Raw genomic sequence first — 16,738 nt, forward strand, 5'->3', positions numbered from 1 at the left:
AACCACAAAACATTACAGTGTGGAAACTTCCTCTTTTTACATGACCATCTTCATGTAAAACAGATGTCTAATGCAGGTTTGCAGAGGTGAATTTGCTCTGGCATGAAGTTTCTGCCAACAGAAGAACTAAATCTTTCCTCCCTCCTCCTTGTTTCAGAGGTTTCAAGCACCAGAGCAAGGCGATGCCTGCAAGCCTTTGGGAGGATCAGGGGAACTACTCACAACTGACCATGGTGGACCTGCACACAACAGTCAGGAAAGCAGGAGCCACCCAGACTGCCCAGACCCTGCCAGCCCCCAGCAGCACTGGCCAAGCCACCTCTAGCCCCAAGGCAGTGACAAGGGCCCTGCTAAAGCTGGCTCTGTCTGGCATCTTACAAATCAAACACCTGGGGGAAAAAATTACAGAACAGAGCACTTAGTTTATTAGACAGTAATGACAGTGTCAACCTATACAGGCTGGTATATCAATCCTAATTTAAGGAAAGCTAATTAAGTGCAGTGCTCTTTGCGCAGCTTCAGGAAGACTAATTAAAGCAGACAAGCATGTCTGCAGAGCAGTTAGTCTTTTTACCTTTAACAGGACCTAAAATAAATGGCTAGTGCAGCAGTAGAGGTAAGATAAGTAGCTTGTTGGTGTGCTGGAATTACCGTCATGGTAATTAAAATGTTCACAGATCACAGGACTGCAACAGCAGTTTGTTTTACTTTGTGCAAATACATACATCTATGTATACATCTATGCTAAGGTATTCACAAGAATCAGCAGAGAAAACACTGCACAGATGGTGCTTCAAAGATTGGTACAATATATTCATTTTTGCCAGTTAAACTGTTCAGAATTAAGCCTATCACTTAGTTTAACCATAAAATATGAACACTTACGACATCAGGAGATTACAAATTCCAGTGGTCAGGGCTCACTCTTTACTCAAGAGAGAGACTACCTGCATCAGGATAAAGCACTGCAATGGTAAGCCATGGGCTCAGGCTGTATTAGAGGCAAGGTTTCTGGCATGACCACCCAGCTGGGCAAAGCTTGGGTGTTAATAGTGCAATTTTCTTGCTGCTTGGAGAAAAGTGCCAGTTTTGTACACAGTAGACAAAGCAGCACCCTACAGATCCTCCTGTATAACTGAATGATCTTCTCAAGCAGCAGCACATAGATGAGTCAGCTGACCAGTGAAGACGTGGAGCCCAGATTTTCACCACTAATAAATGCCAACAACATGAAATACCAGCCCAGAGAACTGCACGTACCCACTAGAGGATCAGAAAACCCTTCATGAAGCAAGACATTGTCCTTAACAACTGGTATAACCTTTCATGGCAGGCAGAGGCCTAAAGATGCAAAGTATGACCCAGCTGTTCAGGGACCAGGCAAAGCAGAGGATGGAGCAATTTCACCCCAGGCAACACAAGCACAAGTCAGCTGGCAGCCAAACCATGTCCATGCTCCTATGTGATACAGATCACCACTCCTGGTCCTGGCAGCAGCCACCACCATCTCAAGCCACTTGGGCTGAAGCCCCAGCTTTGGCATTTGTCTGAACTTGGACTGCTCAGGAACGAGGCTGTGGGCAGAGTTTAGACTGCCAAGTCTCATGAGAGAAAAACAGAGAGATTCTTTCAAGAAAATCAAAGCACCTAAGGAAGGCACTGAGCAGGGAACCACTGCAAGTCTTCCAACAAGAAACCCAGACACATGGGCTGGAATGAAATGGAAAGAAAGAAATGGAAGTGAATGAAGTGGAATCGAACAGAACTATTTCAGTTGGAAGGGACCAACAACAATCAACTGGTCCAACTGCCTGACCAATTTAGGGCTGACCAAATTAAAGCATGTTGTAGTTAAGGGTGTTGTCCAAATGCCTCTTAAAACACTGACAGGGTTAGGGCATTGACTACCTCTCTGGGAGACCTCTTACAGTGTTTCACCATGTTCTTGGTAAAGAAAACTTCCTAATATCCAGTCTAAACTTTCCCTGGTGCACCTTTAAACCATTCACACTTGTCCTATCACCAGAGGAAAGAGATCAGCACCTCCCTCTCCACTTCCCTGTCTCAGGAAGCTGATAGAATTAAGGCACCTGAACTTAATTACCTTATTTACCTCCCCATTCTAACTCCCCTCCCACAGGCAATTTTCAGACCAAAGCAATCTCCTGTTCACTAGACATTTACAAAGACCAACACATCCAAAACAATTACAAAAAAGAACGAACACACCAGAAGCCTGAAGGTGGCTGAAACCTACTCTCTGTGAATTCAAGACTCAACCAACCAGCTCAGTGGCAACACACTGACATCCTGCCCTGCCCCAGGCTCAGCTGTCATGGCCCACAGTCCCTCCAGTCATCCAAAGGCTCCTGAAGCACCAAGCTGATTCTTTTGCTGAAGCATCAGCCCATTTCCAAAGTCCAGACTGCTTCAGCTGGAGGTGAGACAGGAATTACCATTGTTTATTAAAGTTTCGGCAGCGCAAGCCTTCTTTAAACTTGAGTATGTCAGTGCTAAGACATTTACAGTACGAGTGACTGCATGTCTAGACACTTGCAGTGCATTTACATTCTTCTAGGGACTCCTGAGATTGTCCTGTTCTCTCCACTTTGTGAATACATACAATAGCCTGGTGGGAGTGAAAGCTCAGCTTCCTGGTTTACCCTTATTAACTCCAACTCAAAGCTGGCGTTTTAAAATTAAGCATAGCAAAGGCACTTTTAGACTCTTTAAGTTCTTCAGGTCATTTCTAAGACCCTGCTGAGCACCATCTTGCAAAAGCTAAGCTGACACCATTTCTCAGAGCTGGAAACAGTTGTTTTAATTTGAGAACAGGCATCCTAGAGATGTCAACTCACTCAAGTGAATGCTACTAACATTTTTTCACACAACAATCCAATTGTTATGGCAACCACAAAAATCAATCTTGTTCTTCAATCACAAGTAAACCCAGCTCGACCACAGTGTTGGGTCGGGCAGGTTTGTTACAAAGTGCCAATAAGCACTGGACCAATTCTGCCAATATTCATCACTCAAACCAGGATGAAGTGCCCTTTCTCCAAGAGAAATTTCAGAGACCAATCAGTGCCTGAGCATTTTAGACTTCAATATCTCAGTCCTAAAGACATTTATTACTTGTAGTGTCTACCACATTTGTCACACTTGATGCTGGCAGATTTTAGTTAAAACCCAAGAGTGGCTGCTTCCAAGACAGCCTCTTAAAAGGAATATATTTTAAAAATATGTCTGCAAGAGAAGTACCCTGACAAATCTCTGATGGCATTCTGAATGCCCTGTAACAGACTGACAAAGATACTTGACACATCACAAAACTCTTTTGGCATGGTGCATAAATTTCAAAATGAACTAAAATTATAAAATAATTGGAAGCAAAGACTAATCCCTCCAAACACTGAGCATTACAAACCCCCAAAAAATCCAGCAGAGCACAAAATGCATTGAAAGCCCAACTTCAAACCAGCACTACTCCTTTTAATTTGTCTGTGTTTATGTTTTAGCTAATGTCCTGTCCTGGTTCAGAAAACAGACCTCAGTCCAAGAGAGCAGCTGACAATGACTCCTGGTGTATTACACATCTACTACAATAAACTTTTACATTTTCACCAGGAACTGCTCACTGGATTGCTGAACCAGAATCAATTATTCCCTCTATTTATCCTTCTATTATTTCCTCTATATTTATGGCCTCCAAGTAAGGGGGAAGACAGAAAAAAAATAGCACTGCAGTCTTATACCTATATGGCTTAAAAAACCCAACATATATTTATAAATGAGATCCGAGTCTCTGGGAGGCCAAGTACCAGCAGTATTTCCTACAAGTCATGCTGTAATTGTGCCACAAATATAATGAGTTCTCTGCACCACCACCACTATCCCACGCAAGAAAGCAAAGTGTAATTGAAAATGCACTTGCATTATATAAACTACTTTAATCATAGATGCACAGGGCTAGAAATGGAAGAGACATTAGGTCATCCGGCCCCCACAGGTGAGAGCCAGGCTGCTCATAACAATACATCTGCAAGGACTTTCTCCTGTGTGGTATCAAGCATCTTTAATGATGGAGTTTCCAGCCCTTTCTTTAGCAGTCTACACTACAGTCTATTTTGGGTTGGACAGGAAAGGTTTCCTCTTTGTTTTACCTTACTTGTCCTCATAACACCCCTTCTTATCCTCCTGCCATCATAAATGATTCTCATTTTTTTTCACTTTGGTCCACATATTTTTAACTATCAACTACTATATCTTTCACAAACTTCTAGTTTAGTGTTGGCAGATACACATTGAACAGTTAATCCTTCCTTGTAAATCAATCCCTTATCTCCCAGAATATTTTTGCTAGTCTTTTCCAGACTGTCCCACTTCTAATCCATGCTGTGATTATCTCCAGGACAGCTCTGCCTCATACATTTGCATTTGGGCCATCTATATTATGGTTTATGGGTTGTTTGGGTTTTTTATGGAGTGATCTGAGAATAACCTGATAACAAAGATCCAATCACCCAAAAAGTGAGATAGATGGACAGCATGCTTCAGATCACTCCATCAGAGTGGAACCACAAGGAAAATATTGTTCCTTGTAATGACCAGCCTATCCTACTGATCAGCTCTGAAATACCACAGCAGGGATATCCCACCTCACCGACTGCAGTAGTTCTGGGTTTCTTCAGCTACAGCACCAGAGACAGATACTTGGGTTGACACCAGGACTTGGACACTTCATCTCCTGTCCACCCTGTGCTATCTGACCCATAGTGGGAGCAGGGCACCAGCAAAGCACTGTGATATCAGGTAAAGGTAAAGAGGCAGTACTTAACATATACAAACATGAGAGGATATAGCACTTTCCTCTGCTCATCAAAACCTCACCTTGTGATCCAGTACAATCCAGTAAGAAACAGAGACACTGTCACACTTAAGATTTTATCCTCATCTCCTCTTGGAGTTATTCCCTCCACTTCTCTCCATAAAATAAGTATCCAGGCAAGAACAAGACTGAATGTATGTCACCTCTCACTTAGAGGAGTCACACGTTGCGATGTGGGTGTGGACCCTCACAGAGGACAAGCAGGCAGCAGCAGGGTTAAACATGGAAAGCTCTTTATTTTTCTGACTCCATTACTTATATACACTTTTTACAGAAGGCCGGGATTGGCCCAAGGAGGTTACAACCTCCTGACTCTATTGGTCACTGTGACCATCAGTCAAGTTCTCCTCTCAGAGAACAACTATGCAAAACACAAGATAAATTCTAAAAATACATATAGTTTACACAAAGCAGGGTGAGAACCAGGCTGCAAAGATTCAAACACTTGAAAGCAAGAAAATTAGAGGCGACAAATGTATAACAACCTAGGTGCAAAAGTTATTACTGTCTTCCCCAACAAAACAGATTTCTATCAAAGCAAGACTAGGTGTGATGGCCTACAAGAAGATCAGAAAGCAAAAATCCTATCCAACCACACACCACCAATTCTGCCTGAAGCTGCACTTCCAATAACCACATGCACCTTCCTGTAAGGAAAAAGGTGAAGTTGCCCTGTGTCTATGTATACCAGGCACTGGTAGCAGCATCTGAGAGCGCATGCATCATTTTGTTCAAAGCAGGGTCACCATAATTGCTGTAGCTATACTGTAGTAGAAAATGTTATGAAAACAGAGAGGAGGACCAAAAGAAGCCAACCAGAAGCAAGGAGCTGAATCACATCACTGTCAACAGCACCTTGAGCATATTTACTCAAGAATTTTACTTACTCAGCTAATGGCAGAGAAAGGACCTAACATGATCTCTCCTCGTAAGTCCAAGAATGGTACAGTCACCCAGACTGCCTGGAGAGCAGAAGTACCCAGAGCAGGTACAGTCACCATCACCAGATTCTAGAATCAATCCTATTATAGAGAAACTGGATCTGATATGCTTAGACAACACCAAGTAATCCTCTGTATGTCACCTAGGTATCTAATCCAATGTATCTCTCTATGGAGAACATTTAATCAGTCACAGAACAGCTCAGTGAGAGAGCAGAGATCATAATCTGGCCCTTTTCGTGTCTCCACTCCACTCCAAGATAACAGTCAGTTCTGAAGCAATGTTGCTTATACATTTGCTAAACAAGTAATTTCTCAGTTTCCATCAGAAAGCAGAGCATTTGTACATATCCTATTATAGCTGAGTAAGACTTGCTCGACTTAACACTGGCTTTTTGTAGTGGAAAATCTCCAGGAAACAAGCTGTTTAATGATGTTTTATCTGCCCTGTACTCATTCCTAACTAAAGTTGTCCACCTGCCTTGGAAAGACATCTGTTTCAGAGGCTGACTGTTTTCCTCCAACACCCCTTGCACAGCTCAAGGCTGCCATTTTTACCATCACATCTAATTTTATCCGCCAATAATCTTCTCGGGCATCTACAGCAAATACCACGCTGTCAAACCCTTACTATACACAGTGCTAATCCCTATTACCAGCTGTAGTACTCCTTGAGAAAGAAATAAATGGAAAGTAGAGCTGCAGTGCAGGTACCAACAGTGCTGCAGAGCTTCCCTCCCCAGTGGGCACAGGGACACAGCAGAGCACCTCTGCTCTTCTTCCCTTATCAGCCAAAGGAAGGATGCCACATTTCAGAAGGGGCAGCCAAAATTACAAATCTGCTTTCAACAGCTTGAATCAGTTGCAATTGAGGTCCTGTGCTGAAATACCAAGACACAAATTTTAACTGAAAGCTTCATTGCATTCATTTGCCTGCAAGAGCAAAGTTCAGTAACTCTGCCCTGCAAGGGAAGCAAGTGAGCATTAATTGTCTCCTGCCAATGCAGTGGATCCTGCCTGGCCCCTGTCTGCTGCCCTTTCAGCCTTGTGGGAGGAACAGCCAGTCACACCACCATTCACAGGGACCTCAGCAGAGAAACTGTCTGATGGGAATCTCATGAAGCTCAAGGGGCAAAACAGAGCCCTGCATATAGGGAGAAATAACCCTGTGCACCAGTACAGACTGGGGAAGAACCAGCTGGAAAGCAGCTTGGCAGAACAGGATGTCCTGATGGACAAGTTAAAATGAACCAACAATATGTCACTGTAGCAAAGGTGGCCAGGAGCCTCATGGGCTGCACTAGGAGGAGTGCTGCCAGAAGGACAAAGGATGCATTCCTTCAACCCTTCTCCTCTGTTTGGCACTGGTGAGACCAAAACTGGAGTGCTGTGTCCAGTACTGGGCTCCACAGTACCAGGGAGATTATCAACATAGTGCTGCAAGTTTGCTGAAGCACCTTGATGATGATTAAGGAATCAGAGCATCCAACCTACAAAGAGAGGCTGAGAGACCTGGGACTGTTCAGCTTTGAGAAGCCTCAGGCAGGGAGATCTTTTCAATGTGAAAATACACCTGATATAGGGAGCAAAGAAGACAGTAAGAGAATTTCCAGTGGTATCCAACAGGACAAGAGACAATGGGCACAAAACACAGGAGAATCTATTTGAAGGAAAAACATTTTTCTGAACCCCAGAACAAGTTCTTCAGAGAGGTTGTGGTATCTTCATCTTTGGAGCTATCCAAACCCCAAATAGGCACAGCCTAAAGCAGCCTGCTCCAGCTAACCCTGCTTTGAACAATGGGGTTGGAGTAGATGATCTCTAGAGCTGCCTTCCAAACTGAACAATCTGATGATTTTTCAGAGTTTAGCCCTGCTCAGCTGAAGTCAGTTTCTGCTCCTCAGAACACATCCATCTTGCAGATATTTCAGAGTTCCCTACCACAACACCCTTTCTCTGCTCAGTATTTTTAGCTCATTGTTTTGTATTTTGCCAGCTGAGAAACTGCAGTTTGTAATTTTACCTTCAGCTTCATATTTCTTCTTAAAAGTGAATACAATGTCCTGTTTATAATAATAAAATCACTAGTTGGCAGGATGACATCAAATGGAAAAAAGAGAAAGCAACTGGAAAATTTAGAGCAAGCAATTTTGAGTGCCAAGTTTCACATTTGTAATAGTCCAGCAGAGGTCAACAGGCTCACTTATTATTAGACAAATGGTAAAGAAATAGATATCCTCTAGTTCTTCCATGTTAGACTATATAAACCATCTCTACTTGAACAGGTTCTAACACTTTCCAAAAAAGTGATGTTATACATTTTCCACAGTAACACCAACAATGGGAGACAAGCAAAACGCAGAATTGCTTTGCAAAGAACGGCCTTTTTTCTCTCTCCAATATTTAGGTTTTTGTTTCCCACTATGATTGGACTTTCCTGGCTTTACTTTCTTGTCCCAGTTAAGCAGTAAAGGAAACAAAAAGATATGAATGAAATTAGAAACATTTGGAATGAGTCTCAGAAATAGCTTTTGGGTTTCTTAGATTCCTGGCTAGACCTTTTCAAATGGCCTCCTACTCCCTCTGCCCCCAGCTCCTGCACCCACCTTTGAAATTTGTATTTCCTTCTTTGCCCTCACCCCTCTTTTCTTCAGGGGCTATATTTTGTCCCAAAGCAAACACGGAAATGAAAATTACATGTTGTAACACTGGAAAAGACCGGAAAGTGGTTGAAACTTTGCACCCATCAACATTTGTCTCTATGACATTAATCCTCCAATGTTTCCCTAAAAGCAGAAACCAAACACTTGTCAAACTTCTAATGAAACAAATACCAATTCCAGTCAACCTGAATAATAAAATGAGCAATCCAGTCTTATCTGTATTATCATATTTAAAGTCTCTGGAAGAAAAGTTTCCTCAAACACACATTCTGATACTTCATGAACCTTCATGCTCTCTGGAAAATGCAACTGGAAGATACAATGCCAACACCTAATACTTGCCTAGTGCTTTTCATTACAAGTTTTGGGTGCTCTTTAGAAACAAGTAAGTTGGGAATGCCTGTGAAATACTTGTCTAATTTTATAAATAAACCCATGTAGGTGAGAAACAGATGTCCATGGCAAAAGTGGCAGAGTAGAGTGTCAAGCCAGCTAAATAATTTCAAAGTCATCCAGCAGGTTTGGATCTTTTCTGCCTTAAGTAATATTAAAAAATTATGTAAACCCTTCTTTGTGAGCTATTACTAGAGAAATGAGGGAAAAAAAAGATCTCTTGGAAGCAATTCTACACAGGCTCTGTAGGTGAGATCACAGTTGCTATCCAAATAGAATATGCATGGCAAGAACAGGCTTCCTGTAAAACTGAAAGACTTGCAGGCAGATCAAGAACGTATTTACAAGACGGCATGGATAAAATGTCTTTCCCTCTTGCCCAGCCTCAGCAGCTTGGTGAGACACGTTGTCTCACTTTCATCTATAACCACACTCACAAACACCTCTGGTGCAGAGCCCCTCTCTCCACACTCCACACTCTGACTCCCAGACCACAACTCGGACACTGGTCAGAAGAACACACAAACTGCCTTTTGAGAAGGAAAGGGTCATTTTCCAAGATGAAGGAAACAAGGAAAAGTTATCTCAGGAAGACAAAACACACAAAAATACAAGACTTGTATTTTGGGTCTCAGCTCCAAATCCCACAACTTTTATACACGACACTAGAAAATTTACAGCCCTGAGTTACAGAACTGCAGAGGATTTACTAGAGGTGAAAGTACTTTAAGCTAAACTCTAACATGTGTTTACTCTAGTCAAGCAAGCAATGAGTAAACTGAATTAGGATGAGCTATTTTTAAGTGTTAACATGGCTGTTTTAGGACAAAAGATGAGCTTTTATTTCACTGTAGTTAATTTATACCATACTCTCAGACTACTGTACAGTAACCTGGGAAGCCTGAGAGATCACCATGCACAAACTACAGCCAAGATGGGCACTCACAGAGGCAGGTTTGTGAAATCCCCTGAAAAACAAGGCATAACTCAGATGTGCACCCAGAACAGACACCCAGGTTCAGGTGTGTTCCCCTGGATGCCATCCTGGCCCTTTGTAGGACAAGGCAGACCACACCACACTTGTTGCTGACAATATGAAAGCTGATACCTTGGGACTTGCCAAAAACAGTCTCAAGGTCTGGTCTCACCCATCAGAGATGCCAGCCAGGTCTCCAACAACCTGACACCACCTTCCTACAATTCACACTGCATTTACTAATAAAACTCCTTTTTTTTTTTCTGGGTAGTCAAATTCCTTTCTGTGAGGAAACAACAAGGAAGACTCACCTGTATTTTATTTTCCATAACTAGAAGTATCATGTTATTTCCATATGTGTTTAGACCAGAGACTGGTTAGTCAGCAGTGTGGCAGTTGACATTAAAAGGATTAGCAAATTAAGCTCAAATAATTGTCTTAAAAATTTTGACTGTTAAATGTTTATATTTGAGAGGATCAAAAAGAAATCTACTTTGTAGTGTGCACTGTGGTCAGGAAGGGGCAGAGAGGGATTTAAATAGCTTAACCACAGAACTGTTATCACCTTGATAAGTCCCAGTGTAATAATTCAGCAATAAAAGCAAGAAATGCACTTGGAATCCATTTCCAAAACTGACTGTCTGACTGGAGACAAGTCAAGCTCTTTATTTGCTTAAAAGAACTCGGTCAGAAGAAACAGAGAAGGCTACTGAACTGTAGTCAAGAATATAAAAATAAGCACTTTCAAGTGACATCTGAATGGCAACATTCAGTATCTACTTTTTTTTTTTTATGCTACCTGAAGCCTGCAGTCCAGATCTATTATCTGAGTGTTAGCATTAGTCAATCAGGAGTGTGATTCTCTGCTGAATTATTCCACTGTATGGCAGTGGAAATCCAGAAGCTGAAACAGTAAGGAGGCTGGAGGCTCCAGAGCAGAATTAGGTCCAAAGTAATACCTGGAGTACAGGTATAGATACAAATACATTTTCAGCCTTGAAATAAAAATGGCTGCAGTTTATCAGCTTATCTGCTCAAATTGCTAATGTCCATGCCAGTAACATAGATAAATGAAGAGGAAGAGGAGCTTGCTGAATATATACAGGTGCTTGTACCAGTGCAGTGTCCAGAGGAATCAGCCTCCTAGGGCTGCTTCGCCTCAGCATTACACAAGACAGCAATGAATCTGCCAACTGAGTTGGGATGCTCCAGCATAAGCAAGGCTGGAAGTGGAGCACGCCATGTCTTCTAAATAATACATTTATTGTTTGCCTGCATCATCCTTTATTGCAAAGTGAGGTTCTAAACAAATAATTTTTCTTTGGTCTTTAAATCCTTTCTAGTAAGGATGTCTCTAAAATCTGACATTTAGAAGTGTAGCAAATCCACCAGTTTTGGGTAGTCCAGCAATGTCAATGTCTGCTGCTCAACAGGCTGTGGAGTTCCCAAAAGCTGGTTGGGAACATCACTACATTGCAGAGATGTGAGGCTAATGCAGATGGCTAATTAGGATGGCTAATGTGAGGTAGCTGGACAGTCTTTATCTGTTTTAAGTCTCAGAGTAACAATGTCCTAGGTCATTGATCTGCCAGGCATTCAGAAAATCTCTACTATAAAACTATCACTAAAATGCATAATACATTCCAGACAAAAACACAAAGCTTTCAGATTAGGTGCTGAACACCAAATTTTCAATAATTCTTCTGAGAAAATGCCTCTCTGCCTCACAAAATACTTCTCCAAGTAACTGATGCTCAGTACTTCTTCAGTACTTCTTCTAACTGATCTTCAGTACTTCTTCTTGTCAGTACTTTTAAAAGTAATTTCTTTCTATGCTTTCTAGCACAAGTAAGGTATAACATGGTACCTGTAATAAAGTCAGTGCCTTTACAAAATGTGACGAAAGCAAAACAAAACAGCACAACCGTGCACCAACCCAAGGAGTGTCAGACCATGCTTTTTGTCGTTACCTTAAATCTCTTCTTTTGGCCAGCTCTCCTGGGGAGATAACCCAGGGCAGGTTCTGGGGAAGACATTCCAGGACTTCAGGGGAAAAGTCAGAGAAATCCACACCATACTCCGTCAGGATGCCTTCTGATTCTGGCTCGATCTCTCCAGCCTGCCCAAGACTTTTGCACAACTGCCTGCAGAAAGAAAAGGATGCTTTTTAAAACTGTATAGTTACTACTGTCATGCTGTCACTGTCCCCGCAGAGAGGCTGCTGAGCCCTCAAATACACTCCTTTACCCATTCACTTCTCCCTGAGTTTTGGCAGAGGACATAGCAGGAATTCAGACCATACCATGACTTGTGTCTGCTCATTAGGCACTACCCTGGGCTATTTTTGTGTATCTCATTTGAAGTAGATGTTTTCAATTGTTAGGTTTTTGCAAAAGTAAGAAAGTTCCAAATTTTAGAGAAAAATGCACCCAACAGGGATAAGAAAAGCATGGCCATCTACACAGGCAGCTCTAGCATTACACATGGCTGCCTTGAGAGCCTCCCTCCCCTCCTCACCACTGAAAAAGGTGACTCACCTCTACTACCAAAAATGAAGAACAGATTCACACCAAATACCACACAGCTCCACAGGGAGCTCAGCACACTGCTCTCCATCCCAAAGGATACACATCTCTGCCTGAGCAAACCAATGCCTTCTGAAGACAGAGGTGTGAAGAACCCACACTGCCTCGCTCCTTACAGCAGTCACACATACATGCCCACACATCATCTTTCCAACCATTTTCCAGGCTTCTTCCAGGACCTCAGCATTTCCAGTCATTTGTTCCTTCTCTCATGGCTAAGCAGAAGCCTCTGAGCCCAGAGCTAACTGGAGAGGGGCCAACCATCTTAGGAACAAGTCACAGACAGGGGAAATTGTCCCTCCCATACTAACAGTGCTTGATGAAGTACTCTGTACACATGTGGATGAGGCTGCTGCTCTATTATGCTCAGAGAAAGTTTCCATCTGCTCCAGTGCAAACCCCAGCATGGATCTGTCCAACAGTCTGATGTCAAACCAGGCTCAGCTCAGGACACTGTGCAAACCAGGACTTCAAAGGAGTGAGACATTTGTTCCCCCTCCAGCTGATTACAAATATCCCATGAGAACCCATGTTACATGGTGGCTCCCCTGTCCCCCTTCTCACCTTTAGATTGCTTTACAGTACACAAAGTTAAATTACTTTTTATTTTTTAATATACTGCCATTAGGCCAATGCACATTATAGTCAATAGAGATAATGCTCCTGACCCAAGAAGATTACAACTGAAATTAAGGCGAATCCATCAAAATATGACACAAAAGAGAGGGGTAATAACACAGCACAAAACCAGCCACTCTAATAAGCATTTTTCCACTGCATAAAATGCACAATCATTATATTGATCCTTCTGCTTTAATTCCAGTGAGTGAGAACAGACACTAATTACTTTCCTAAATTGGGGCCAAAACAGTGCTCTTGTTATTTGGACAAGCAAGACGGTCTCAAGGCTTCAAATGTGCCATAAACCCACAGAACAAACCCCAAACTCTCAGCACAAGCGAGCCCATCTTCTTTATGGGAGCAAAGCTCTTTCTTCACAACGGGAAGGGCTGTGCAATAAACCTGTCACATTGTGTAATATGCTGGAAAGGATTGCTCGCTTCATGGTGTGGTAAATTGTAGAGTTCACATCGTCTAGCTTTAAAATAAAAATGAAAACAAGGATAAAAGATATTTCCCTTTATTGTTTCAATTTTATGTACAAACTGTATGGCAGAAATACGTGCGCATTTGGCATCGTGGCTGAGTTCTCTGTTCCTGCAGCTGGGTCCCAGTCTAATCCTTATTTTAATGTAAATAAATGAGGCATCAGTTTTATCTCCCTCTCTCTCAGCAGTAACAATAAAACAGAGAAATCACCACTTCATTTCCAACGTCTGGTGCGGAGCTGGGACTGAGCAAGGACGAGCCCGTGGGTCCACATACCACCAGCACCGCCAAGGATGGAAAAAACAAAACACAAAAAGAGAGGACTCATTACCCTACCCAGCAGAAATGTCAAGAACTTGAGTCTTAGGTGCCCCTTCTCTTGGCAGGGCAGATCTGGGAAGTGCACTGGGAGGGCAGCTGGACATCTGCAGGACAAGCCATGGAAAGCACCTCTGAATGCCAGAGTGCTTTCCAGCTTGGTCTTGACACCCACGTTCCTCTTGATCCGTTTACTGAAATTAGATTACGAACCATAAGGGGTTTACCCAGAGGTTTGATATAGGACTAATATTTTTTTAATAGTAATTAACATTTGATTTACAGTGTTCCAGGGAACATTTCCCAAGTACCTTGAAATAAAAAGTGTATAACTGACTTTAATTGGGGCCATGTTACAGTCACACAGGCATGATGACTTGCATCAGAGCAAAATCTGACAGGACAGCATGTGATCAAAGGTAATGCATATAGGATCACCGATGGCCCTGGAGTAACAGCCAGGCTGCAAAATTGTTCCTGGGGCTCCTCAGCCACCAAGGGTAGCAAGAATAGTTCAAGAGGCTTATAAACAACCAGGGGCACCGGGCCCAGCAGCACTCAGACGTTCTCTCCCAGGGAGTCACGGTGTCTGTGACACCCTGGGCTTGCGTGCATCTCTTCTTTTTTTAAATGTCAAAAGGTAAAATAAAGTTACAATGGTTACAGACGTAAACATTTCTTTTCTGTGACGCTGATGAGGGAGCGTCACCTTGAATTCCTTGAATACCCTTGGATTAATGTCAGACGTGGTGGTAGCACTGACTGGAATATGCCATGGTTGGGGTAGAACAGGATATTTCTCCAAAATAGCCATAGGTGCAAGATCACTGAATTGCTCCAAGGTGCCCACTCACCAGTCTAACCTGCCACAAATGGGCACCTGGGGCAGAGCCACCCTCAAGCTGCCATCTTCCCTCTCATGGTGACACTCATCACACCTATTCAGCCACCCATCTCTAGGAGTATTTGAGCTCTCTCCACTCCATTTCAACTCCACTGAGCTGAAACTGGCCAGTATGTTCAAGGGTTACATGATAAGAAGTCTCCAAAAAGACAAAGCAGGATTACATAAGGCTTGTTTCCTTTGAAAAGCCAGGCAGGCTCCCAAATTGGAGTGACTAACTTCCATTGGGAACTTAACACCCTCGCTCAGTTTCTCCTGGAGCAGATTTGTCCACAGTCATCCTACACGGAACAGTGGGAGAACATCCCACACATAAGCCACCAGTTCTTAAGAAGGCTTTTACGGAAGAGGTGACAGCAAAAAGCCCCACCTGGGTGCCCCTAGTGCGCAGGGCCAGACCTGCACAGCCTTGAGGAAGGCCACAGGTGTCAGTGGAGATGGTGAGAGGGCTGCAGGGCTGAGCATCAGGGGATAGAAAGCTGTGCCATGGAACCCCAGTGCTTGAGAGCACAGCCCTGCTCCACATCATGGAGCTGCCTTTCCTCAGCTGCCACCCCACATCCCAATGGAGCACAGGAGCAGTGTGGTGCTGCCAACATGGATGGGGCTGTCCTGCACTGTGATTAGTTGTGCCAAGGGAAGAAAGCTTTATTGAGGGACACTCCCAACTGCAAGAAGGTGTTTTTTCAACAGAGCTACACTGCTCTGTTGAGAGGACTGGACCTTCCCTTGAGCCTTACAGTGAAGTACCCAAGGTATCTGGTTGTTATTTCCCTTCACACAAAATACACTTTTGAATTTAAAAAAACACCAGAATAAAATGCAGAGATGAAAAGAACTCAAGTCACTCAAATGGCTTTGGAAACAGCAGCAAATGAAATAACACCCTGCAACATTTCATTTTATTGCAGAAGCTGGAACAAATCATGTCACCTTGACAGACCAATATCTAAGACCCTGAGCTGGAATGGCCACAAGCCCAATGTGACACAGAGGGAGTCAGTGATTCCACGGTTTTCTATTAGTTGGGTTTTTTTAAATAGTCTCATCCATCATCACATGTGGGGACAAAAAAATTCCACCTTAACCATCTGCAAAAGTGCAGAGACATCTGGACTAATACTCCAAAGAAGCCTGGACTCCAACACTGAAAAAGGTCCCCAGAAAATATCGGTACATGGCAGCACTTGCAATATTTATCTGGAAAAGGAGAATGTTTTGGAGCTAACTTGCTTTACCTGTTACCTGAAGCAGATACAGCTATATCTGATAGGGCATTTCACTGCGAGGGTAAAGTCACTTCACATGCAGGAGGGAGCACAGCAGCTCAACTCAGGGCACAGCCAGCGTGACCTGGAGCTGTGACTTCCTCCTCACTCCTTCCCAGCATAGTCGGGGTGACAGGGCGGCCTTTGGAGGGGACAGTGTCACGCTGGTGACCACCAGGTGGCAATCATGACACAGAAACACATCCCCCTCCCCAAGGGGACCTCCGGGGACTCTCAGGTTGCCCCGTGCAGGTGACCACCCTGGGTGGCCAATGCCACCACCAAACTCTTGGCAGGTGCATCTCACTTCTCCACCCACACATGGTCACTGTGAAGACCAGTCTGTCATTAACTGTGCTCAGAAACCTGGCACTGAATATCCCAAGGGAAAAGGAAAGCCAAGGAAGGTGCATGAGCAGTCTGGGAGAGTTCAGCTGCAGGATGGAGAGTACCTAGAAACACCCAAGGTATCCAGGGGACACGACTGCCAACTCTGGAGGGAGTTTCCCTTGTCACACTTCCAGCAGACAGTGCAGGGCAATGACCAACAGGCACTTTGTCCAGACACCTTCAAAACCATGGTGGTGGTGCCAAAGGCATATCAGGAACTCTGCAGACAGAACTAAGGGGTGCACAAAAACGTTCACAAAACAAACTATGTAAAGAGCTGCAGATCACCTGCTCCTTTCTCC

At 43.4% G+C, this 16,738-nt stretch overlaps 1 protein-coding gene across 3 annotated transcripts in view; it reads right to left on the reverse strand.

Annotated features, from left to right (window-relative positions):
• Nucleotides 1–16,738, reverse strand: part of DIS3L2 (DIS3 like 3'-5' exoribonuclease 2) — a 181,322-nt gene that overhangs the window by 91,517 nt on the left and 73,067 nt on the right. For all 3 annotated transcript variants that reach the window (XM_083868743.1, XM_083868744.1, XM_083868742.1), the window contains one exon: nt 11,832–12,005. In XM_083868743.1, the coding sequence (XP_083724869.1) occupies nt 11,832–12,005 (174 nt within the window). The remainder of the gene's footprint in view (nt 1–11,831; nt 12,006–16,738) is intronic.

The sequence above is a fragment of the Zosterops lateralis genome, assembly GCF_965231275.1.
Source record: "Zosterops lateralis genome assembly, chromosome: 10".
In the NCBI taxonomy this organism is placed as follows: Eukaryota; Metazoa; Chordata; class Aves; order Passeriformes; family Zosteropidae; genus Zosterops; species Zosterops lateralis.